This window comes from Nannospalax galili, unplaced genomic scaffold (assembly GCF_000622305.1).
Source record: "Nannospalax galili isolate Female #2095 unplaced genomic scaffold, S.galili_v1.0 scaffold290, whole genome shotgun sequence".
Classification (NCBI taxonomy): domain Eukaryota; kingdom Metazoa; phylum Chordata; class Mammalia; order Rodentia; family Spalacidae; genus Nannospalax; species Nannospalax galili.
Genome location: NW_008331486.1, coordinates 1431343 through 1450774, shown reverse-complemented (window position 1 = coordinate 1450774; position 19432 = coordinate 1431343). Strand labels below are relative to the sequence as shown.

Below are 19432 nucleotides of genomic sequence, written 5' to 3'. Positions count from 1 at the left end.
TATCCCCTAGGTACTTGGAATACCCTTCCCTCCCCACTCCCTTAAACTAACCAAATTTTTATCCACAAATCATTATTATCACATGTTTTCTATTGTTCTTCTCTTTCAGTTTCTTTCTTTTCCTTTACCTCCCTGTTTCCTTTCCATTATCCTGGTTCCTGTAGTTATGTCTGGATACATACTCACTTATCAGGGTTTGGTTCCAGGATCCACATATGAGGGAGAACATATGTCAATTTATACACACACACAAAGTTTACAAGTATTCACTAAAAGCATCGGGTTGTAACGTGTATACATCATAACTCAGTAAGTCTGACTTTAAAATGTTTCAAGGACTAGCATAAGGCTTATCAAAGACAGGGAACAATCACCTGGGAGTCTTAGCAGAGCTCAACAATTGGTAGCTTTCTAAGAAGTTGAACATAGGTTTATCACAATCTTACTCTTAGGTGTTCCTCTGACAGAAGGGAAAATAAACGTCAAACAGGCTTGTTCCTGAGTGTTAGTGGCAGCTCTGTTCACTGTGAAGGGTAACTGGTGCAGCAACCTGGGTGTCAAGTCTGGATAGACAGACAATGTCTTGTAGCCCTTATTTTTTATTACTAAACCACAAACTAACAAATTTGTGATTCACAAAACAATGTGAATGAATCTCAGATGACTTACAAGAAGCAAAAAGAAACCAGGGGATAGACTATATGATTTTATTTAATGAAAATTGTGGAGGCATTTAGAAAGCTGAGCTACAGGAAGCAGCTGGGTAGAAACACATCAGTGGCCACTGGTGGGTTGAGGACCACAGGGCCTGACTGCGAGTTAGCCCTTTGGAGCGAAGGAAGCATTCCATCTTTTGATCTTGGTGGTGGTTACACAGGTACACAAGCTGTCAGGTCATCAGACCATACTTTCAAATTGTATACATTCTACCAACTATAAGTTATGAATCCATAAAGTTAGTTATGAAGGAAAAAGCCTTAGAAATTAACTTTGGAAAGGGTTCCAGTGTTGAATAGCTTTAAGGCTAGCTGATTGCAAGTGATTTATGAACATGGGCAAAGGTAGTTTTGGAGCAAGGCAGCTCTGGCATTCTATAGCTGCCTGGACCAAGTCTCCCACTTGATAATCTTATCTCTGTTACCTTTTTCTACCTTTATTAAAAAAGGGGGGGCAGGGACAGACTGGCAAAGTTAATGCCTTCCCCTTTACTAGGTTCTATGAAACTTACAAATGCATTCACTGACAATATTGCATTGTTCCCTAGCTGTGAGCTTTGGAGGAGAAATACAGCAAGAATATCCCATCTTTTATTGATCTAAAGTCTACTTACAGACTTCATGTACATCTCAAGCCCTGGGTGTGTGTGTCGAGGGGGTCTCTTCATACCAGATTCCTCCAATAGCCCAGGTCTCCCCAGTCTCTGGAAATGTGCTGAGAGTTCCTGTGTGTGCTATGAGTGATCTCAGCCTTCCATCACAATAGCATGCTGTGTCTCAGGAGTGAAGGACTCGATCCTCCTGTAGATCTACTCCTTTTGCCCTGTCTAGCACTCTTTAATAGAATCTTTACTGATTTGGCAGGCATTTCCTGAGCACCTACTCTGTGCCAGGCTTGATTAAGGCACTGGTCTTGTTCTCTGTGCAGTCACAGGTTGGTAGGTGAGCTAGTGGATGGCTTCTCTTATCCACATTTCTCCAGTTGCAGTCCACCCTCATGCTGTAGGTGATGGCATACACCAGAGCAGGTACCACTCCCTGATTTAAAATCCTGTGGTGGTGTCTCATTTTTCTACATGTGAAATTAAAGCTCCATGCATGGCTTTTGAGAGACCAGTCTGCCAACCTCTCCTGCCTCATCTCAGATTACCTCTGTCCATATGAGCACCAAGCATTTTTATTCAGAGAATCTCCTCCAAAGGGCCAATCTTTGGCTAGTTTAGGCATGGATTTTGTTCATCCTTTGTTTTTTCAGCCAAAGGTTTTTGTGTGTGTGCTTAGTGTGTTGGGCCACAGGTACCTGAAAATGAATTTAAAAACGGGAAGATGAGTTCAGCTGGGAGGTAGGGCTTAAGACTGGTGCTATCTATAAACAAAAACATAATGTACCTGGGGAGGGAGTCATGCTCTTGCACAGCCAGGACTGGCGGGAGGGAGGAAAGGTGAGACCTAAGAAGTAGAGAGGAGGGGCCAGATAGACTGCGGTCATAGGCATAAGATTGCACTTCCCATGGGGACAAGGGGAAATAAGATCTTTAAGTCAGCTGATGCCATAACAAGTTCCATGCTGTGATGCATCCCAGACTAAGGATAATGTCAGATCCTGATTTTCACTGCCTCTTGGGTTCCAAGAATCTGGCCAAAGCATCCCTCTGTCCCACATCTGCTCACACTGCACCAGAGTTTGGGGACCTGAGTTACCATGAGCAGTGTCACCTGTGACCAGCATGCCACCATTCATCCCTCCTGCTTTGAAGGAATTGCCTCTACCCTGTGCCAGGCTTCTCTCCACCAGTGTCTGCTCTGTCACTTGTGCATTCCACACCGGAAGGATAGGAACATTATGATCCAGTGCGCCTTGCCCCGAGTGTGTGTATGATTTGTCAACAATCAAGGAGTTTATGGGACTTTATGGGGCTTCATTAAAGATGCCAGGGCAGGAGCACTGTGGGACATCAGAAGAGCCCTCAGCAGTAAACCACAACTCCAAGCTTTGGAATGCAGTAAATGTTTAAGAGACTTCCTTCCTTTCATTACTGAATTTTACTTCACTTTTATACCAGTAAAGAGTTGTGTTTTATTGGTTGAAATTTCTTGATTCCGTTTTCCCCAGGTCTGTTTAAAAGCTACATTTTATCTTTGAGGATGTTTGGCTCATGGTGGAGGAAGTGCTGCCAGCGAATTCAATTAACTGGCAGAGCTCACAGATATTGTACACGGATTTCTTTTTTTTTTTTTTTCCTCCTTTTTCACAACTGCTACATAAACACAGCTGGGTTTAATATTTGTTGTAACAAAGGTTTAACTTGAATCATTTTACTCTGGGTAATTAATGCTTGGAATCTCGGCTCCTTTTGGTTCGTTTATAATCCTCCGTGTTTCTTTACTCTAGCCACCTAGATAATGAAGTGCGCTCCTCTAGGTCTTTGCCCTGCCTTAAAACTGCTTAATATTTGGCCGTTCCCACTAGAGAGCAGATGCTTTTCTTTGCAAGAATTGAATTTCTGTCAGCTCTTTTATGCATCATGTGTTTGGAACTGTAAGTGGATCAAGTTGTTCATCACAGCAGGGACACTGTGAAACACATCTATTATACACACTTCCCACCACCACCACCCCTTCCTGTTTTTTCCTCCCCTCCTCTGAGGAGATAGAGATGCCCAGATTCCCTTGGGAGGTATCTCGATCTGTGTGAATGTACCCATGTGATCCACCAAGGATCCAGCCTGGCCACTTCCCTAATCTATATCCAGTCAGCCCAGGTTCATTGCTGAGACAAATCCCACTTTTATCTTTGTAAACACCAAGTTTGGGTCACTAAATAAGTCCACTAAGCTCAGCATAGTGAGTGACATTTCAGTAATTGATGCCCTAGAAAATGTTAATCATGAGTCCATTATTTTTGATGCTAAAATTAGGGCTTGGGTAATTTTGGCTTTGGAGTTGGGCAAATGTAAAATAGTCACCATCTATTAGGCTCCTACTGTGTGCCAGGCACTGTGCTAGAAGCTTTGAAAATCTTGACATTTAATCTGCATAGCAACTCTGCAAAAGGAAAAAAAAGAAAGAAAGAAAGAAAAAATACTTTATTGCCTTGTTATAGAAGAAGAAAAGATACTAAGTGACCTGCCTAGAGGTGTCTGGATAATAGCTAGCAGCCACAGCAGAATTTGAATTCAGGTCTGTGTAAACACAGAATAAATCAATAGATGTGGGGCCCTCCTGCTCCAGATTCACTAAACATACATTCAAGATATTGGTGGGTTTTGTTTTGTTTCGTTTCGTTTCATTTCGTTTTGTGAGACTTGGTCTTCCTACGTAGCCCAGACTGGCCTGAATTTGCTGTTACCCAAGTTGGTCACAAACTCCTAATTTCAAGTGATCCTCCTTCCTCAGCCTCCGAAGTGCTGGAGCTACAGGTAAGCACCTCTACAACCAACTTGAAGGCATTGATTTATTGTACATTTCTCACATGTTGACCTTGCTCTGTTTTAGCTGTCCCACTCTACATCTAGTCTTAAGGCCCATGGCATTTCTGAACATTTTTGTATCTATCTAAATCTGAGCTCCTCATATTGTTTGAAATTGTTTAATTTTGCTTTTCTCTCGGAGCTCATGGCAAGTGCAACTCAGTTTCTCAAAGCAAATTACCATTTTCTCACAATTATATTTTATAAATTTTGATTCCTAGAATCTGCTCTGGGCTGATGACTGAAGTTTCCAAATCTGCGTGGTTTAGTTTGTCTACACAGCTTTGAAAAGCAGGTCTTGGTGGTGTTCTTGTGATAATGTGCACCTCTCTTGGCCCTCAGATTGTGGCTCTGAGGGTAAAAGTGCATGTTGGCGCATTTTTAATAGATGCCATTTCATTCACAGGCATGGCTGTGGCACATCCACATGTCTGCCTAGGAGAAATGCTGCTGTGTAGGATTAATCACAGCTAACTAGTAAGGTAGTTTTTGCTTTTGAAGAAGGTCATTAGTCCCTTGACAAACATTTTTACTTATGCTTAACTTTAGTGTTCCTCTAAATACTTTTCATTAGAACTAGGCATTAGTGTCCTGGATCATAAGAAATAGGGGGACCCCTTTATTTTTGTTTCACAATCCATTTGTTGAATGACATTGGTAGTTTTGAAAAATGGTAGAGGTTATGTTGTTTTAAAAAAAAAACATGTCTTAACTTTCCTTTTGAAAGTGCTTCTGTTTTTTCAAAGGTAACTTACATTTTTATTTTGTGTGTTCTGTTTGCAAGAGAATGCTTCTTGGTTTATTCATGTTGACAACTGAAAAGCCTTAGACCTAATTAAAAGAATTTCCACGAGCACCTTTACTGAACCATTTCATTACGCAGCACTGCACAGATTGCATTGTGAAGCACGGTGATGGTTTAAATCTGACCTTTAATCCCAAACTGCCAGGAGTAGGGGGGAGCCCTGCTTTTAAAATACTCCCCAAAGCATACATATGTATGTGTGCACATATTTGGTTAGAAATAATATTTTTATTGAATGACCACCTACTAATATAAATACGCGTTGCTTTGAGCTCAGATCCCCCAGATTAATTGTGTCTCTCCGTGTGTGTGTGTGTGTGTGTGTGTGTAGTATTAAAACTAAACTGTTTTTATAGCGAAAACAAAGACAATCTTACTTTCTTTGGGGGTAGGGGTGTACACCAAGTATTGGAGCAGCTGAATTTTACAAATGGATAGAAAATTGCAGAAGTCTTAGTTACCGTATGTTTCTCTCTCAGATACCCAGGTCCTCAGATTAAATATGTGGGAAGGGGCTGGGGTGTATGTGTGCACACTGGACTCTTCCTGAGCTTTCTTTGGTAGATAGAGGAAGTAGGATTTTTTTGGCATTGTTTTAAAATCATACTATTTTGCTCCAAGAATGTCATTGTAAGAATTTGAGAGTTCGTACACAGGATGCTCGACAGAACCATTATAACACAGAGGTAGGCATTCACATAATGAAAATTGATCCTTTTGTCTAACAAAAAGCTGGTTAGAATTAGAACACTTGCCTCTAACTTTCTGACTTGCATGTAGCCCATGAGTTATCAGGAGAGATGGAAGGGGCAGAGACCAGGGTCCCTAGGTTCATCACCAGCAGTAGCTTAGAGCACCACATAACTAGCATAGCCCTACACTCCCCAACAGAGAACCAGGATCTCTGTGGGGAAAATGGGATGCAGAAGAAGCAATTAAACCCAACTGAGGTCAAGGTCCAACCATGTTCTCAAGAAAGAAATAGAAAAACAAAGAATGAGGGGAAGCAGTAATAGAGATGTATTAAGTCAGAGGGAAAATAAGCCTGAATCATGGACAAGGGCAATTTGCTGGTCTAAGAATCCTAGCAGCAGTGAGGTTTGATGGAATAACACAGACTATGGAGTAGAGTAGGCCTGGGCTTGACTTTGACTTCTGTTCACCTGCCACAGGATTGTCTGTGAGATGTAGGTCTGAGTCTCACTTTCCTCATCTGTGACCACTTCATCCAGTCATTCTGAAGTCTTCATCCAGTGCTGTGTATGAAAAGTGCTTGCCATTTCATTTAGTGACTAGCTGAGTGCTCAGTCCATTCTAGTTCCTGTTTGCTTCTCTTAATAAATTTGTAGTTCTTCCAAAAATTATTACTGGAGAGTGCTGTGAGATTACTCTTACATACCAAGACTTTCTGCTTCAACTTTGAGGCATGAACAAAGGCATATATGGATTAATGAGACGGGGGCAGGGAGGTGAGCTGGTGGCCTGGGAGAGCACTGAGGAAATGGCTGAGTCGGTAAAGTGTTTGCCATGGAAGCATGATGATCTGAGTTAGGATCCCCAGCACCTATATAAAATCATAGGCCCAGCAGCATGCCAGTAATCTCAGAGCTGGAGAGGTGGAGACTGGAGGATTCCTGAGGCTTAATGAGCCAACCACTGTAGTGGAATTGGTAGGTTCCAGGTTCAATGAGAGACCTTGTCTCAAAGACAAGGATGGGTTGGGAGATGGCTCAGTGGGTTAAATACTTGCTGTGCAAGTGTGAGGACCAGAATTTGGATCCTCAGCACCCACATAAAAGCCAGGTGGTGCTGCCACTGAAATGCCTTCCCAAGTTGAAGCACTTGGCCAAGCCAAGCATGTGCTGGGGGTAGCAGGAAATATATGCATCTTATGGTAGAGCCTCAGTCCTCAGACCTAGCTCAGTGGTCAGAAGAGGCTTTACAGATGAGAGGACATCTGGATTCCCTCTTCTCATTACCCCAAGGCAGTGGCTAATTTAACTATTAAAGAAAAAAATACCTCATTTTACTTCTTTATTATGAAAGCAACATATGCTCTTTGATAAAGGATAATCAAAACAATCAAGTTTATAAAATAGAAAGTGAAAGCATCCTTGTATAGTTAACATTTGATACATGGCATTTTAGGCTTTTATTACATACATATATATTTAAACACATTTTTAAATGATTTGTGCTATACATACTGTTCTGCAACTTGCACACATGGACCCCCATTTGACAGTATTTTATGAACATATTTTCACATCAGTTCAGAATCTGCCACTGGCAACTTCATGGCATTTCATCATGAGGGTGTGGTGTAATTTACTTAATGGGCCCCATTGATACAGATATGGACAGTTGAAGAGTAAGTGGATGGACATCCATAAGCAGGACAGCTCTGTCTGCATGGCGAAACTGAAGCGATTCAGTGTCAGTAGACCAAGTCTAACGACTGAGCAGGGCAGTTGGGTTGACTAGGGTGGCCTGCCTGGCCTGCCCTGAGCAGCCCAACTGTTCTGAAGGTGATTATGGGGATGGGGGTGCTAGAGAGTTTGACTGAGGATTGAAGTCATATTTGAATATTTCCAGGATTACTAGAACATCTATGGCTAGATGGCATTGAAGAGGTGGAAGCAGAGAGCTCACTTAGGGAATGCACTGAGCTGTACCTCACAAGGCTAAGATCATGTGCATTGATAGGCAAAGGCAGACTCAGGCCATGTCTGGGGGTAGTGTTGATAAGATGTCACAGTAGCTGTGAGAAGGGATGAAGAGGCACGGACGGAGCTGGACCTCTGTCCTAGGAGCTGTGGATGGTTCTATAGTGCCCACGCAGGGTTGTAGAGAAGACCAAGGGCTGCTGGAGAGAGGAGCTGTTGAGTGCAGTCTTATACCCTCTTCCCTCTGCTTTCTGTCTTCCTCCTGTGACACCTGATTAAAGGAGGAAACCATCCTCACCAGCACTTCTACCACCCCCAGAATGCCCCTGATGAACCCCGATGTAGTGATTTGACCAGCACCCCAGGAATACTCAGGGCAAGTTCAGCTTTAGATGTATGATGGTGGGTTAGTTAAGCCTTCCATTTTCTTCACTGGCTTTTATTTAAGAGACAAAATGCTATCCTGAGCTATTAGATACACATAGACTTTCAGTTTCAAAGTTTGAAGTGCTGACAGGTCAAGACAAAAGCTTCTCCATGTCACGGGATGTGCGAGGTCTTCAGAAGTCTTGGCCTAGGTGCTCACAGGGTGTCAGAAGCCCGGGACCACTTGGCTAGCTTTAGACCAGCAGGGGCAGGCAGGAAGGAGCTTTCTTCTATTTGCTCAGTCACCATCAGCGACTCCTTCTTTGTGTAAGATGGTAATGAGGCCATTAGGAGAGGCTCACCTGAAGTGCAGCTTGTGAATCCAAGGTAATTAAACACCTCCCGAATGAAAGGGAAAGGCCAGGGAAGGTTAAGTGAGGAATAATCTGCAGCACAGGTGGCCCAAGGCCTTTGAGGAGCCAGAAGAAGAGCGACAGTGGCGGGCACCACCATTTCAAAGGGAAGAAATGTCACCCTGGTCCTCAAGAGGGGCAAGATTTTTATTATTTGGGAGGGGGGGGTGGTAATATTTTTAACATTTTAGTAAAACATATTTTTTCATACTTCTGTCTCAAGTTGAAAATTCATGACAGACCCTACCAGGGTGCCAAGGAACCTACATCACCATCTTTCCTCAGGAGCTCAGCATTGCAGTCTTTGAGTCTATGGGTCCCAGAAAGGGGGAGTGCAGCAGACTATCACACAGTGCATGCACACACACACACACACACACACACACACACACACATGTACGTGCATGTGCATGCACACATAGACACAGCAATAGATGCCCAGCTGTTTTCAGAGGAATCCTGTTCGTGGCTCCCTGCAGAAGTGGGGCAACCAGCCCCTACCTGCATGTTCCCACCACTGCTGACCTTGTAGTTCACAGTCCAGGCAAGTTGCTCACTCCTAGCAACCTCACAGGAGTGTTCACTGTACTCAGTTAACCATTATTAATGGCCGGCTGTGTGCTAAGTGCTGTGCTCTGTGACTTATAGGTCCTTTCAGCTCATCTTCATTGTGTAAGATCAGCACCTCAAAATCTCTGCTATCTTCACACCAAAGCTTGTACATGAATCCCTATAACAGCACCGTTCATTGCCCTAAAGCAGAAACTGATGAGCAGATAAATAAGATATGGTATGCAAAAGAATTTTATTCAGCCACAAAAAGGGGTGAAGACCTCATAATGTATTACAACCTAACATGAGCATTGAGGTAAGTTATAGAATCTGGTCATGTGAATTCAATTGAGTGATTTCATGTATATGACTTATACAGAATAGGTAAGTCAGGTGGATGGTCACCTAGGACTAGAATGAGAATAGAATTGGTAGGGAATGGGGATCAATAGCTAAGGAGATAGTAAAAATACTCCAGGATTATATGATAGTGATTTTTATATGACCTTATGATTATACCAAAAGCCATCATACTATACACTTTAAATGAGTGAATTTTGTGATGTGCGAAATATGTTTCCATTAGCCCTAACACAGAAGGCATTTGCTTTCATCAAAGTGACTCCTCCTGGGATATTCTAAGGCTCTCTGGGTGCCAGGCTTAGTCAGCTGCCCCTCTGCAACCTGCTCTCTTACTACCTCCTTTCTTGTGTCTCCAGATCTCCTCCCTGAAGAACAGGCTGAAAAAGGTCTCCACGACTACAGGCGATGGGGTGGCCAGAGCCTTCCTTAAGGCCCAGGCTGCTTTCTTTGGCAGCTACCGGAATGCGTTGAAAATTGAGCCGGTGAGTAGCCTCTTGGCACATGAAAGAGTCTATGTTTATTCATGGACCAGGTGGCCATCTCCAGCCATAAGAAATCCTGTTTTTTTTCAGTTTTTGAGATTACCCAAAGAAGGTTTTGTGTGTGTGTGTGTGTGTGTGTGTGTGTGTGTGTGTGTGTTTTAGAGGGTCTTGAGTGAGGGATTTCTTTATCAGCTCACCTCGTTAGCATGGGGAAGCTGAGCCCTCATGAGGCTCTCACTGCTTCTGTGAGAGATGTGAAGGTACCCCACCACCTGCTTGTTAGATCTTACACGAGGCCCGTCATGCTTGCCAGCTCTCCCTGAAGACTCACAGGTCACCTGTGAAATAGGATGATCAGCTCCACTTTCCAAATAAGGACACTGGGGCTCAGGGAAGAGAAATGACTGACTTAGCAGTGGTACCAATGTCCATGCTTTTGTCCTGTGCCTCTCTGCCCCTCATTCTTCAGAGTCCCTTCATCCCAGAGACTCACTCCTGGGTAACTCCTGTATATAGACATGGTCTAAATGACCACGAAGCACAGTGAGGACTGGGTAATGGCATTGCCTGCCTGTGTGGCCCTTCTACCTTCCTGAGCTTCTGTTGATTATGTGCTTGCCTGCCCTGTGAGGTAATATTGAGAGGGTACAAAGAGGTCCGTTCTTCCCCGAAACCAAAGACACTTCCACTACTTCTTCCTGCTTCCAGGAGAGGCTTCTCTCTGATGTTCCTCTGCCTGGCCCACCTTTGGCTCTTGGCCAAGCAGAATGCACACTCAGCACAGGCAGAGTGAGTGTGAGGGACCAACTCACACTCTAGTCCATCCTGGTCTGTTCTGGTTTCAGCCTCAGCCCTCTAATGCTTAAAGCAAGTACTCATGTCCTGCTTGTCTGAAAGGGAGCTGGCTCGCTCTAACTCTGACATGATCTTGGGCCCCACCAAACCACTCAGATTTTAAGAGCTGGCATAATACAAGGAAAGTATTGTCCTCACCCCTCTCCGGATGGAGAATGGGACAGTTGGCCTCGTTCTTTTCCGGGGTTGCTGGGGACCCAGCAGGCTGGACACATGGGCTGGTATGATCTGGGCACATGAGCTTCCACAAGAGGAGTTTCTGGTTACACTTGACTCTGATAGGTATTAGGTAAAAGGACAGAAGCCCAGGAATTTAAAAGTGGACTCTACTTCTTAGCTGTATAAAACTTGAGCAATGGAGCCAGGAGTGGTGGCTCACACCTGTAGTCCCAGCACGTGGGAGGCAGAGGCAGGCGGATCTCTTGTGAGTTCAAGGCCAGCCTGATCTACATAGTTCCATGACAGCTGGGCCTACAGAGAGACCCTGCTTCAAAAAGACAAAAAAAAAAAAAAAAAAAAAAAATTTGAGCAAATCACTCAATATGGCTGAACTTTATTTTCTTCATCAGTAAAATGTGGATAAGCCTCCTTTCTGTACTTGAGGTTATTGTCAGAATGAAGCCCAAAACATTTCATAAAGAAGGTAAGACCCAACTGGGGTCTGATGATGAAGATTCCTCCAGGGAAGGGCATTAAGCTCCTAACCTACAGTGTGTGGAGACTGCTGAGCATGCCAAGCCTTAGAGGCTTCATGGACAATGATTGGCTGTCTTGCCTGGAATGAGGTTTGGATAGGGAGATGGGGCTGCAGGAGGGTTGAGCCAGATTTGACAGAAGTTTAGATGCTGGGCTAAGAGTATGAACTTCACCTTGTAGGAGCACAAGTTTCTGAGCAGAGGTGTGATGTGACTGGTGGCAGGTTTGCACAGTAAAGACAGTGATGGGGTGAAGGAAAGCTGGAGACAGACTAGTTGGAGGAATGTTGTGGGAACTCAGAAGAGACCCCTCCACTTGTATGAGGAAAAGGTACGTGATGGAAGTGTCTCCTGAGATGGGGAGCCTGAGAGAGGATGGTGACGCCTCTAGAAGGAAAAGGGAAAGCCCGATGCCGAGGTGTTCACAGCAGCAGGATTTGTAATGGAAAGGAATTGGCATAGACTAAGTGTTCATGGTAGGTAACTGGTAAGATGCCTTAAAGCAAATCACATAATATTTACATAGCCATTAAAGCATTATTTGAAGATAATGACAGGTTTGTTTCAGATAACAGTGGGAAGAAGTTTTCATCTCAGAATCAATAAAATATGGCAGATCTGTCACACTTTAGGTCTCATTCATTTGTACAAGGGTGGCTTTCCTCTGGAAGGCAGAGAGAACCAGAAGGTCTGGGGTTTCCCAATTGAGCAATGAGCCAAAGGTGGTTAACATGTTACCTTTTGACTTAAAAGGTGGTTTTTAAGTAAAAAATTTAGCTCTTATAATTTCTACTCATCTGAAAAAGGAGTGACAACATTTCCCATACAAGATTGTTTGGGGAGTTAATTACAATGGCTACAGAGCACATCTGAGCTTGAAAAATGGGGAGCAGGTAGTGACTGCAAGGCTGGGGAGAAGAGTGCATTATGTAAGCCTGCTAGGGTATCGAGCACATAGTGCTGAAGGACAAGAAGGTCTCCCCAGGACCATACACCTTTTGTTGTTTGGTTATAAAATTGCACCAGTTAGGCTGGAGAGTGCATACTGCTGAGTTTGGTTCCCAGCACCCATGTTGAGCGGCTCACAACTGCTTGTAATTCTAGCTTCAGGAGATCTGACACCCTCTTCTGGCCTCCATTGGCAGCTGCACTCACATGCAGAGGCACACATACATACATATAATTAAAACTAATATAATCGTACCAGTTAGGCTAGGAATATAACTCTGGTAGAGAGCCTGCCTAGCATGCGCAAGGCTCTGAGTTCTAGCCATAGCACTGAAAAGAATTAAATTTAGGGTCAACTAGAAGTCAGAATCACCCTGGTCCCATTGTGGAGAGTTTGGAGTCTTAGGTTTTATTTTTGCTTTGTTTGGTTTACTGTTTTTTTAGGCAGTTGGACTATCCTTGACAAAGCAACCCCATATCCCACTTGCTAGCCTGGTTTGCCTTTTAGTATGTATAAACACTTCACACATTGTGTAAAGACTCTTCCCATATGTCAAGGGAACCTTCAGGGAGGAGGGTCCCTTGCAGCCTGGGAGTTACCACTAGCCCTTGTGTTATACCTGCCCTTGCTAGTTTGTGGTGTGTTGCTGTCGCACAGGTATGTCCTATCAGGACACCAGTGTCACGGGAAACGGGTTACCTCAGAGTCATTGCATTGTGTTGCATTGCATTACACTGAAAATGTGAACCCTGTTGGTTTGGAGCTGCTTCTTTCCTCTCTGCTTCCAAATAGTTTGTAACTTTGAGAGGGTTCCTTCACTCCACCTCCATTCTCTTCCACATGTAGCTGGCCCCTTGCAATATTGTAGTGAAGCTTGAATAAGCCCAGCCCAGGACCTGCTGGTCATCCGTGGAACAGCTGGCCTGTCCCTCACCAGGGTTATTCTCTAGCCAGGGGTCCTGGGGGGCAGGGGGGCAGCTCCTTGCAGAGTTGGTCCATTCCCACTCACCTGTATAGAAGAACAAGTCCCAGCCTGAGAGGCAGAGGTGGGCAGCTCCTTTTCAGTAGCCAGGCCTCAGGACCCTGCCCTGGCTTAGAGCTCACTTGAGATTCTAACACCTTGGCCTTTGTTTCCTTTCCTACTGAAAAAAATTCAAAATGCAGTTGGGCTATTGAGCTTTGTTTTCTCCACATCAGAAGGAAAAGGAAGGGCCCCTTGCTGGGGCTACTCCTCACTGTCAGTGCCTTTCACAGGCTTGTGGGACACCTAAGCCTGGTGCTGGCTAGGTGAGTTGTTTCAAAGGGTTCTCCCCCAGTTGGAAAGTGAGAGGATAAGATGACAGGAGTGATCATGACTGTGTCCACCTCACCTCAGTGGCCTCCCGCAGATCAGGGCCTGGTTCACCTTCAAGTAACTTCCCAACTGTGATCTCAGTTCCCCTGACTGCTGCTCTGTCCATTGAACAGATAGAAACAGAGACACTGACAAGGACAGCCAGGAGGAAACTCATGCCGGCCTGACTCTAAGACAAGGCTCCTTCCACTGCGCCCTCTTGCCTATCTTGGTTCCAGTTCCCACAAGTTCCATCTTAACCATTCTCTCTGTTTCCTGTGTCAGGCACAGGTCATGGCACAGTGCGTTAGGAGTCAGCATCCATTCCAAAATAATGGATGAAAGACTGGACTAAATCAAATGAAGATACAGAAATGCACTAGCGGCAGTGGTTGGCCCTGGGTCTATGTTCTGTGTGCATGCATTGTGTCCTGTCCTGTCAGGAGACTTTGGAGGTAGCTGCAGCTAGCAGAAGGGAGGTGTCCGCAAATCACAAGGGCATATGACCCATTTTTCAGTCACCCGGAGCTCAAAGCCTGGGGTATTTAACCACATTGGCCAAGCCAACTTGTTCTTCCCACTTAACTGACAGAACCACAAGCAGCCAGGAAGCCCCATTCGGAGAACCTCTTTATCCATGTCAAGCCCAGCCCAGGCTCCAGCTCATTTATTTAGGCCTTTCTTGCTCTCTGACACGCCTCCTAGCAGTTGCCAGGCAACTCTGGGAGTAGCAGTGTGTGTTGGGGATTAACTAGTTAGGGCTGGGGTCCTTTTTGGCAAGAAGGGGATGGAAAGACAAATGATTTTAATTGCTAGGGCAAGCTATTCTCTGCTTGGGAGAAGATTGCAACTTTCGCAGGGTATGGATAGCAGTGTGATTCCTGAATTTGCTTTCACCAGTCCCCATTCTCCCTCCTAGGGAGAAGGCATGAATTTTTAAAAGAATATATTCGGTCTTACTCCCTTGTTTAAACTTATAGCACGAGGAAATCTGAGTTAGACTACCCTTTTTGAAAAAAACCTTTCATGGCACACTGCTCTCAGTTTGAAGAACTTGTGAAAATAGAAGCAAATGCTTTCGTTTATTCCTCCTTCTACTCAGTATCCATTCATGGTTCCTGTACTTGGAGTGGTCTTGAGGCAGGAATGTGAGGGTGCATCTCCTATATCCGGCCACTACAGGCTCATGGGAAATGTCTGCTCAAAGAGTAGAACCAGGGAACACTGGCGCCCAGAGAGGAAGCCTGTTCTGTCTGTGTCTGGTGGAGCGTTGGAGGAGCTGTTTATTCAGTTAGTGTGTATGGGCCTCTTGGGGCTAGCTTCCTGGCCTGCCTTCCCTGGGGCGACAGGAGCCCAGCCCCTGCTCACAGTGCCGGGGTGGGCGCAGTGAACAAGCTGTATGAACAGACAGCCCAGCTCAGTTCAGCCCTCCTTTCTCAGTCCATTCCAGATGCAGCCAAGAAGACACGGCTGGCATTGACCTTACAGCTCCTCGTTGTGCATATGATTCTGCTGAGTCATATTTATCCATCTAAAACCCCTGGAAGGCACAGAAGTTCAGATAGAAACAGATTGATAGCCTGGCTTTCAAGCATGAGTGCACGAGGCTGTGTTGGAGCAGGTCGGAACGACACCACATGTGACTATATACTGCTTGACTAACACTGTTGATCTCCCGGGTTTGAAAAAGAACCTGTATTTACATTTATTTTTAGAATAATAAAAAATAAAAAAGATTTTTAAGTAGGAAAATTAAGACATCACCACAGTTCCGCCAAACTTATATATACTTGTTTTTCATGATACAAAGGGTATCAGGGGTGCAACAGACCTAAGGTTAAAGTTTGTTTCTCCCATGTGACATCGTCTGTTTTTACACAGCTTCAGAATATGCCATAGAGTAAGCTGCTGTTGCTGCCATGCCCATGCTCCTGTGTCGAGCACATAGGTCAATCCCATCTTTAGTCCTTTAGTTAATACCCTATCAAGCTTGTTTGTGAATAAAGCTTTGAAGTCCTGTGTTTCTAAGCCTTCTGTGTAGAAGACACACAAGTGCAGGAGCCTGACTGTGGGGGCCAGCTTGTGACAATGTGGTGAGGGGGCCAATTTCAATGAGCTTACCTGAGAAGGTAATGGAAAATCCCAGGGACCCCTGGCTGGATGCTGTGTGCTCCCTCCCCTCCACATATAGAATGCTCATAGGGGCTGTGACTGAGTCCCCTGTGTTTCTATCTTGTACCAAAGAGACTTGAGCAATTGTAATTCAGTGAGAAATAAGGATGTGGGGAAGCAAGTATGTGATGCTCCTCAGCCTGACAATGGGAAAGCTAGGAATCTACCCCAAGTCTGTCTGCAGAGCCCTCTCCTCTTTTTTTCACTTGTGGAAAAAAATCTGTGTATATAACAGGTAACTTTTGCCATTCTAGGTGTTGCCAAGTGCACAGCTTTGTGGGGTTATCCATGTTCACCTGCTATGCAGCCATCACCCCATCTATTTCCACAATTTTTCATCACTCCAAACTGAAACTGGGTATCTGTTACACAGAAACTCCCTAATTCTGTCTTCCCACAATACTCAGTAACCTCTAATCTACCTTATTTCTCTATGAATTTGCCTATTTGCCTATATTTTATAGATGTAGAACCATACATATTTGTATGATTTGTCCTTTTGTGTCTGGCTTATTTCACTTAGAATGTTTTCAGGGTCCATCCAAATTGCAGTGTATATAAAAATTCCATCGCTTTTCAAGACTGAATAATATTCCACCTCATGAATAAAACACATTTTGTTTATCTACTTATCCATTGGCGGACTTGTGAGATGTTTTCACCTTTTGATTATTATGAATAATGCTTCTGCAAGTGTTTGTGTTCAAGCATTGATCTGAATACATATCTGAAGCTCTTTTGGGTATGTACTTAGGGGTTGAATTGCTGGGTCATGCAGTCATTCAGTGACTAACGTTTGTTTGCAATGCTAGGAATGGAACACACACTGGGAAGGTGTCCTGCTCCTGGCCTCACCTCAACCCCTGTATTTCTAACATACACTGGGAAGATGTCCTGCCACTGAGCCTCACCTCAGCCCCTGTGTTTAACTTTTTGAGGAATCACCAAATTGTTTTCTATATACATAGAGTTCATGCTTTCATTATACACATAGTAGTGCCTTTACAAAGCCTAGATATGTGCCCTGGACATCCTGTAGGGAAAGTCTGTGGAAGGTTTTCTTGTGCTCCCATGTATGGCCAGCCAGCAGGCAGGGAGTGACAGCCAGAGCCTACCAGCCCACACTGACACCCTGAGTCCAAGGTGGTCTGAAGAAGCGCTCTCTCTGTCTCTCTCTCTGTCTCTCTCTCTCTCTCTCATTATCTGAAGTGCAGATCATACATGTCCTGGGATCAAAGCAGGGATAAGGAGAGGTGCTCCCAACATTGGACTCTAGGAGACACCGTGGCAGCTCAGTACTCTAAAGAGTTGAGGAGGCCACGGTGTAAGGACAGAGTATGGCCTTGGGAGTCACCTGGCTTTGCCTTTGTTCTGGTCCTGTCATCTATTAGTGGATGGGTTTGGAAGTCTATGTCTCTTTGAGTGTCGCTGTTCTAGCTGTAGGTGGAGATAGCACCCACTTTGTGAGATTGTTGAGATATACTGGCTGATACATACATTCCAACACTGCCATGCTGACAGTAGATACTGGTTCAAAGTTGGCCATTCCTGTGTGGCAGGAAGGTCAAGGGAGAAGAGGGGAAGAATGGGGACCTTCTGGAACAGTGGTACCCATACTTGTTCAGCAGGGCCAGGGTACCTGTGTCCATGCAGAGCACAAAGAGGTTGTGGCATTTCAGTTCTCGCTTTTGAACTAACTATGAAACTATGTCCTTTATCTCAAATGATATATGGAATATTTGAAAGAAAGGCCACATTCAGTGATTTTCCTTAATAAGCATTTAGTATTTGTTCACCTGCGTAGTTGTTCCCTAGCACTAACAGGCACATGTGGCTTCAGTGAAGAAATGCACTAGAGTCCATTTTTTAAATACATAAGAGAAAATTTAATTGAGGCTTTTTTTTTTCCTATTTCATAAAAACCAGTTTTTGCCTGTGAGAAAAGTGGCCGTTGTTCACCATTGGCATCAAATCCCCCACAGTGCAGACACTGGCGTGGCTCAGGAACACAGTTTGGGAGGCCTGGGATCTCAGAGTCACATAATAAGTGCCTGATGGACTGAGAACTGTTGTTCCAGAAGTAGACCGCCCAGCTAAAAAGTAGGCCCCCTGAGTGAGAGCTGAGAACTGGCAGGAAATCCGCTTAGACGCCATGATCAAGCTCAACCGAGTGATTTCAAAGAGCATCACTGAGTATGAGGAAAGTGAGATTCCCGTACATTTGAAACACTTGAAGTAAAGCAGCCACACAGCAAGGTTATCTTAGTGAAACTCTAGGCCTTAACTTGGTCTCATTTGATAATCCTGGCTCCCTTCTTCCATGGCTCCTTTAGAATAGGGCATTGTTCCACAGGCCTGCTCTCTCCCTCATTCATGCTCAGCCAGTGTTTGTTGAGTGAATAGGGAATAGATGAGTGACCGCTGCCTGCTTTGTAGGTCATACATCAGAGTGCTGGTCTTATTTCGGTGGTGTACAGTGTAGCTACTTAGTTAAAAATTAAAAAAAAAAAAAACTGTCACCCACAGTGTCATCCGAGGACATGAAAATAAACTGACACACAGTGAGTGTGTCAACATCGGACAAAGGCCTGGCCCCCCAGCTGCGTGGTAGCTGACTGGAGGCATCTGGAGTCTGGGGAGGATCATGTATGAAGTCATTGTGCACAGTCAGTATTCTGTTCTAGAACTGTACAGAAGGATTGCAGTGGCAGTCTTAAACATTGTGTCTTTGTTGGAGGAGGTGGCAAACAGAAGTGGTTACAGTTACCAGTGTAATTGCAGTTTATGATCTTTTGATTTTTTTTTCAGTGAGAGTCTGAAAATCAAACAATGATAATACTCGAAAGTCTAGAGCTCAAAACAGCTTCATGACTCACATGCATAGCTAGGCTTCGAGTTTCTGAGGACACACTGATCTTTGCCACACCCTGAGCACAGTGGACACTCCGCTACACTGATGGAGCACTGGTGTTTGTGGTACCCAGGATGCATAGAGGATAACATGGGAGATTCCCTTCCCTTCACATGCACACTGGTTTTCCAGAGGGCAGTGAGTGCATACACTCAGAAATAGATGATGACATCACATTCCATCTGATGCCATCCTTCTACAAAGAACTGGGAACCTGCTCTGGAAGACAATGGAGTGTCGTGTTTACATGTGTCCCTGGCACAAAGCCTGCCACCTAAGATATTCTCAACTGCTATCTTTTGAATGAACAAAGTTATTCATTATACAAAGTTATACCTCTTGCTTATAATGCCCTTAAGTTGTTTGGGGTCTTCAAAACACTTTTGTTAAATCATTAAGACTTAAAATCTTGAGAAGAAAAAAATATGAGGAAGGCATTTATTATGTGTTAGGACTTTCCACATAGTAGAGCCCCTTTGTTGATTTTTACAGTCCTTATATGGGGTGAGGTATAGCCCCATTTTACTGATGAAAAACCAAGGCTAGGAAAGGTGATGTCACTTTTTCAGAAGTGGCAGAGCCAGGATCCAACCCCTCCATCTGCCTGAACCTGGGGCCCACACTCTTTCCCCTGCCTGCACATCACAGTGGGGATGGCCATATGGTCTGTGTTACATACAGTTT

The 19432-nt window shown here is 44.4% G+C and overlaps 1 protein-coding gene across 15 annotated transcripts in view; it reads left to right on the top strand.

Moving 5' to 3' along the window:
- Positions 1–19432, top strand: part of Dennd1a (DENN domain containing 1A) — a 534503-nt gene that overhangs the window by 367878 nt on the left and 147193 nt on the right. For all 15 annotated transcript variants that reach the window (XM_029559484.1, XM_008824487.2, XM_008824462.3 and 12 more), the window contains one exon: positions 9708–9833. In XM_029559484.1, coding sequence (XP_029415344.1) covers positions 9708–9833 — 126 coding nt within the window. The remainder of the gene's footprint in view (positions 1–9707; positions 9834–19432) is intronic.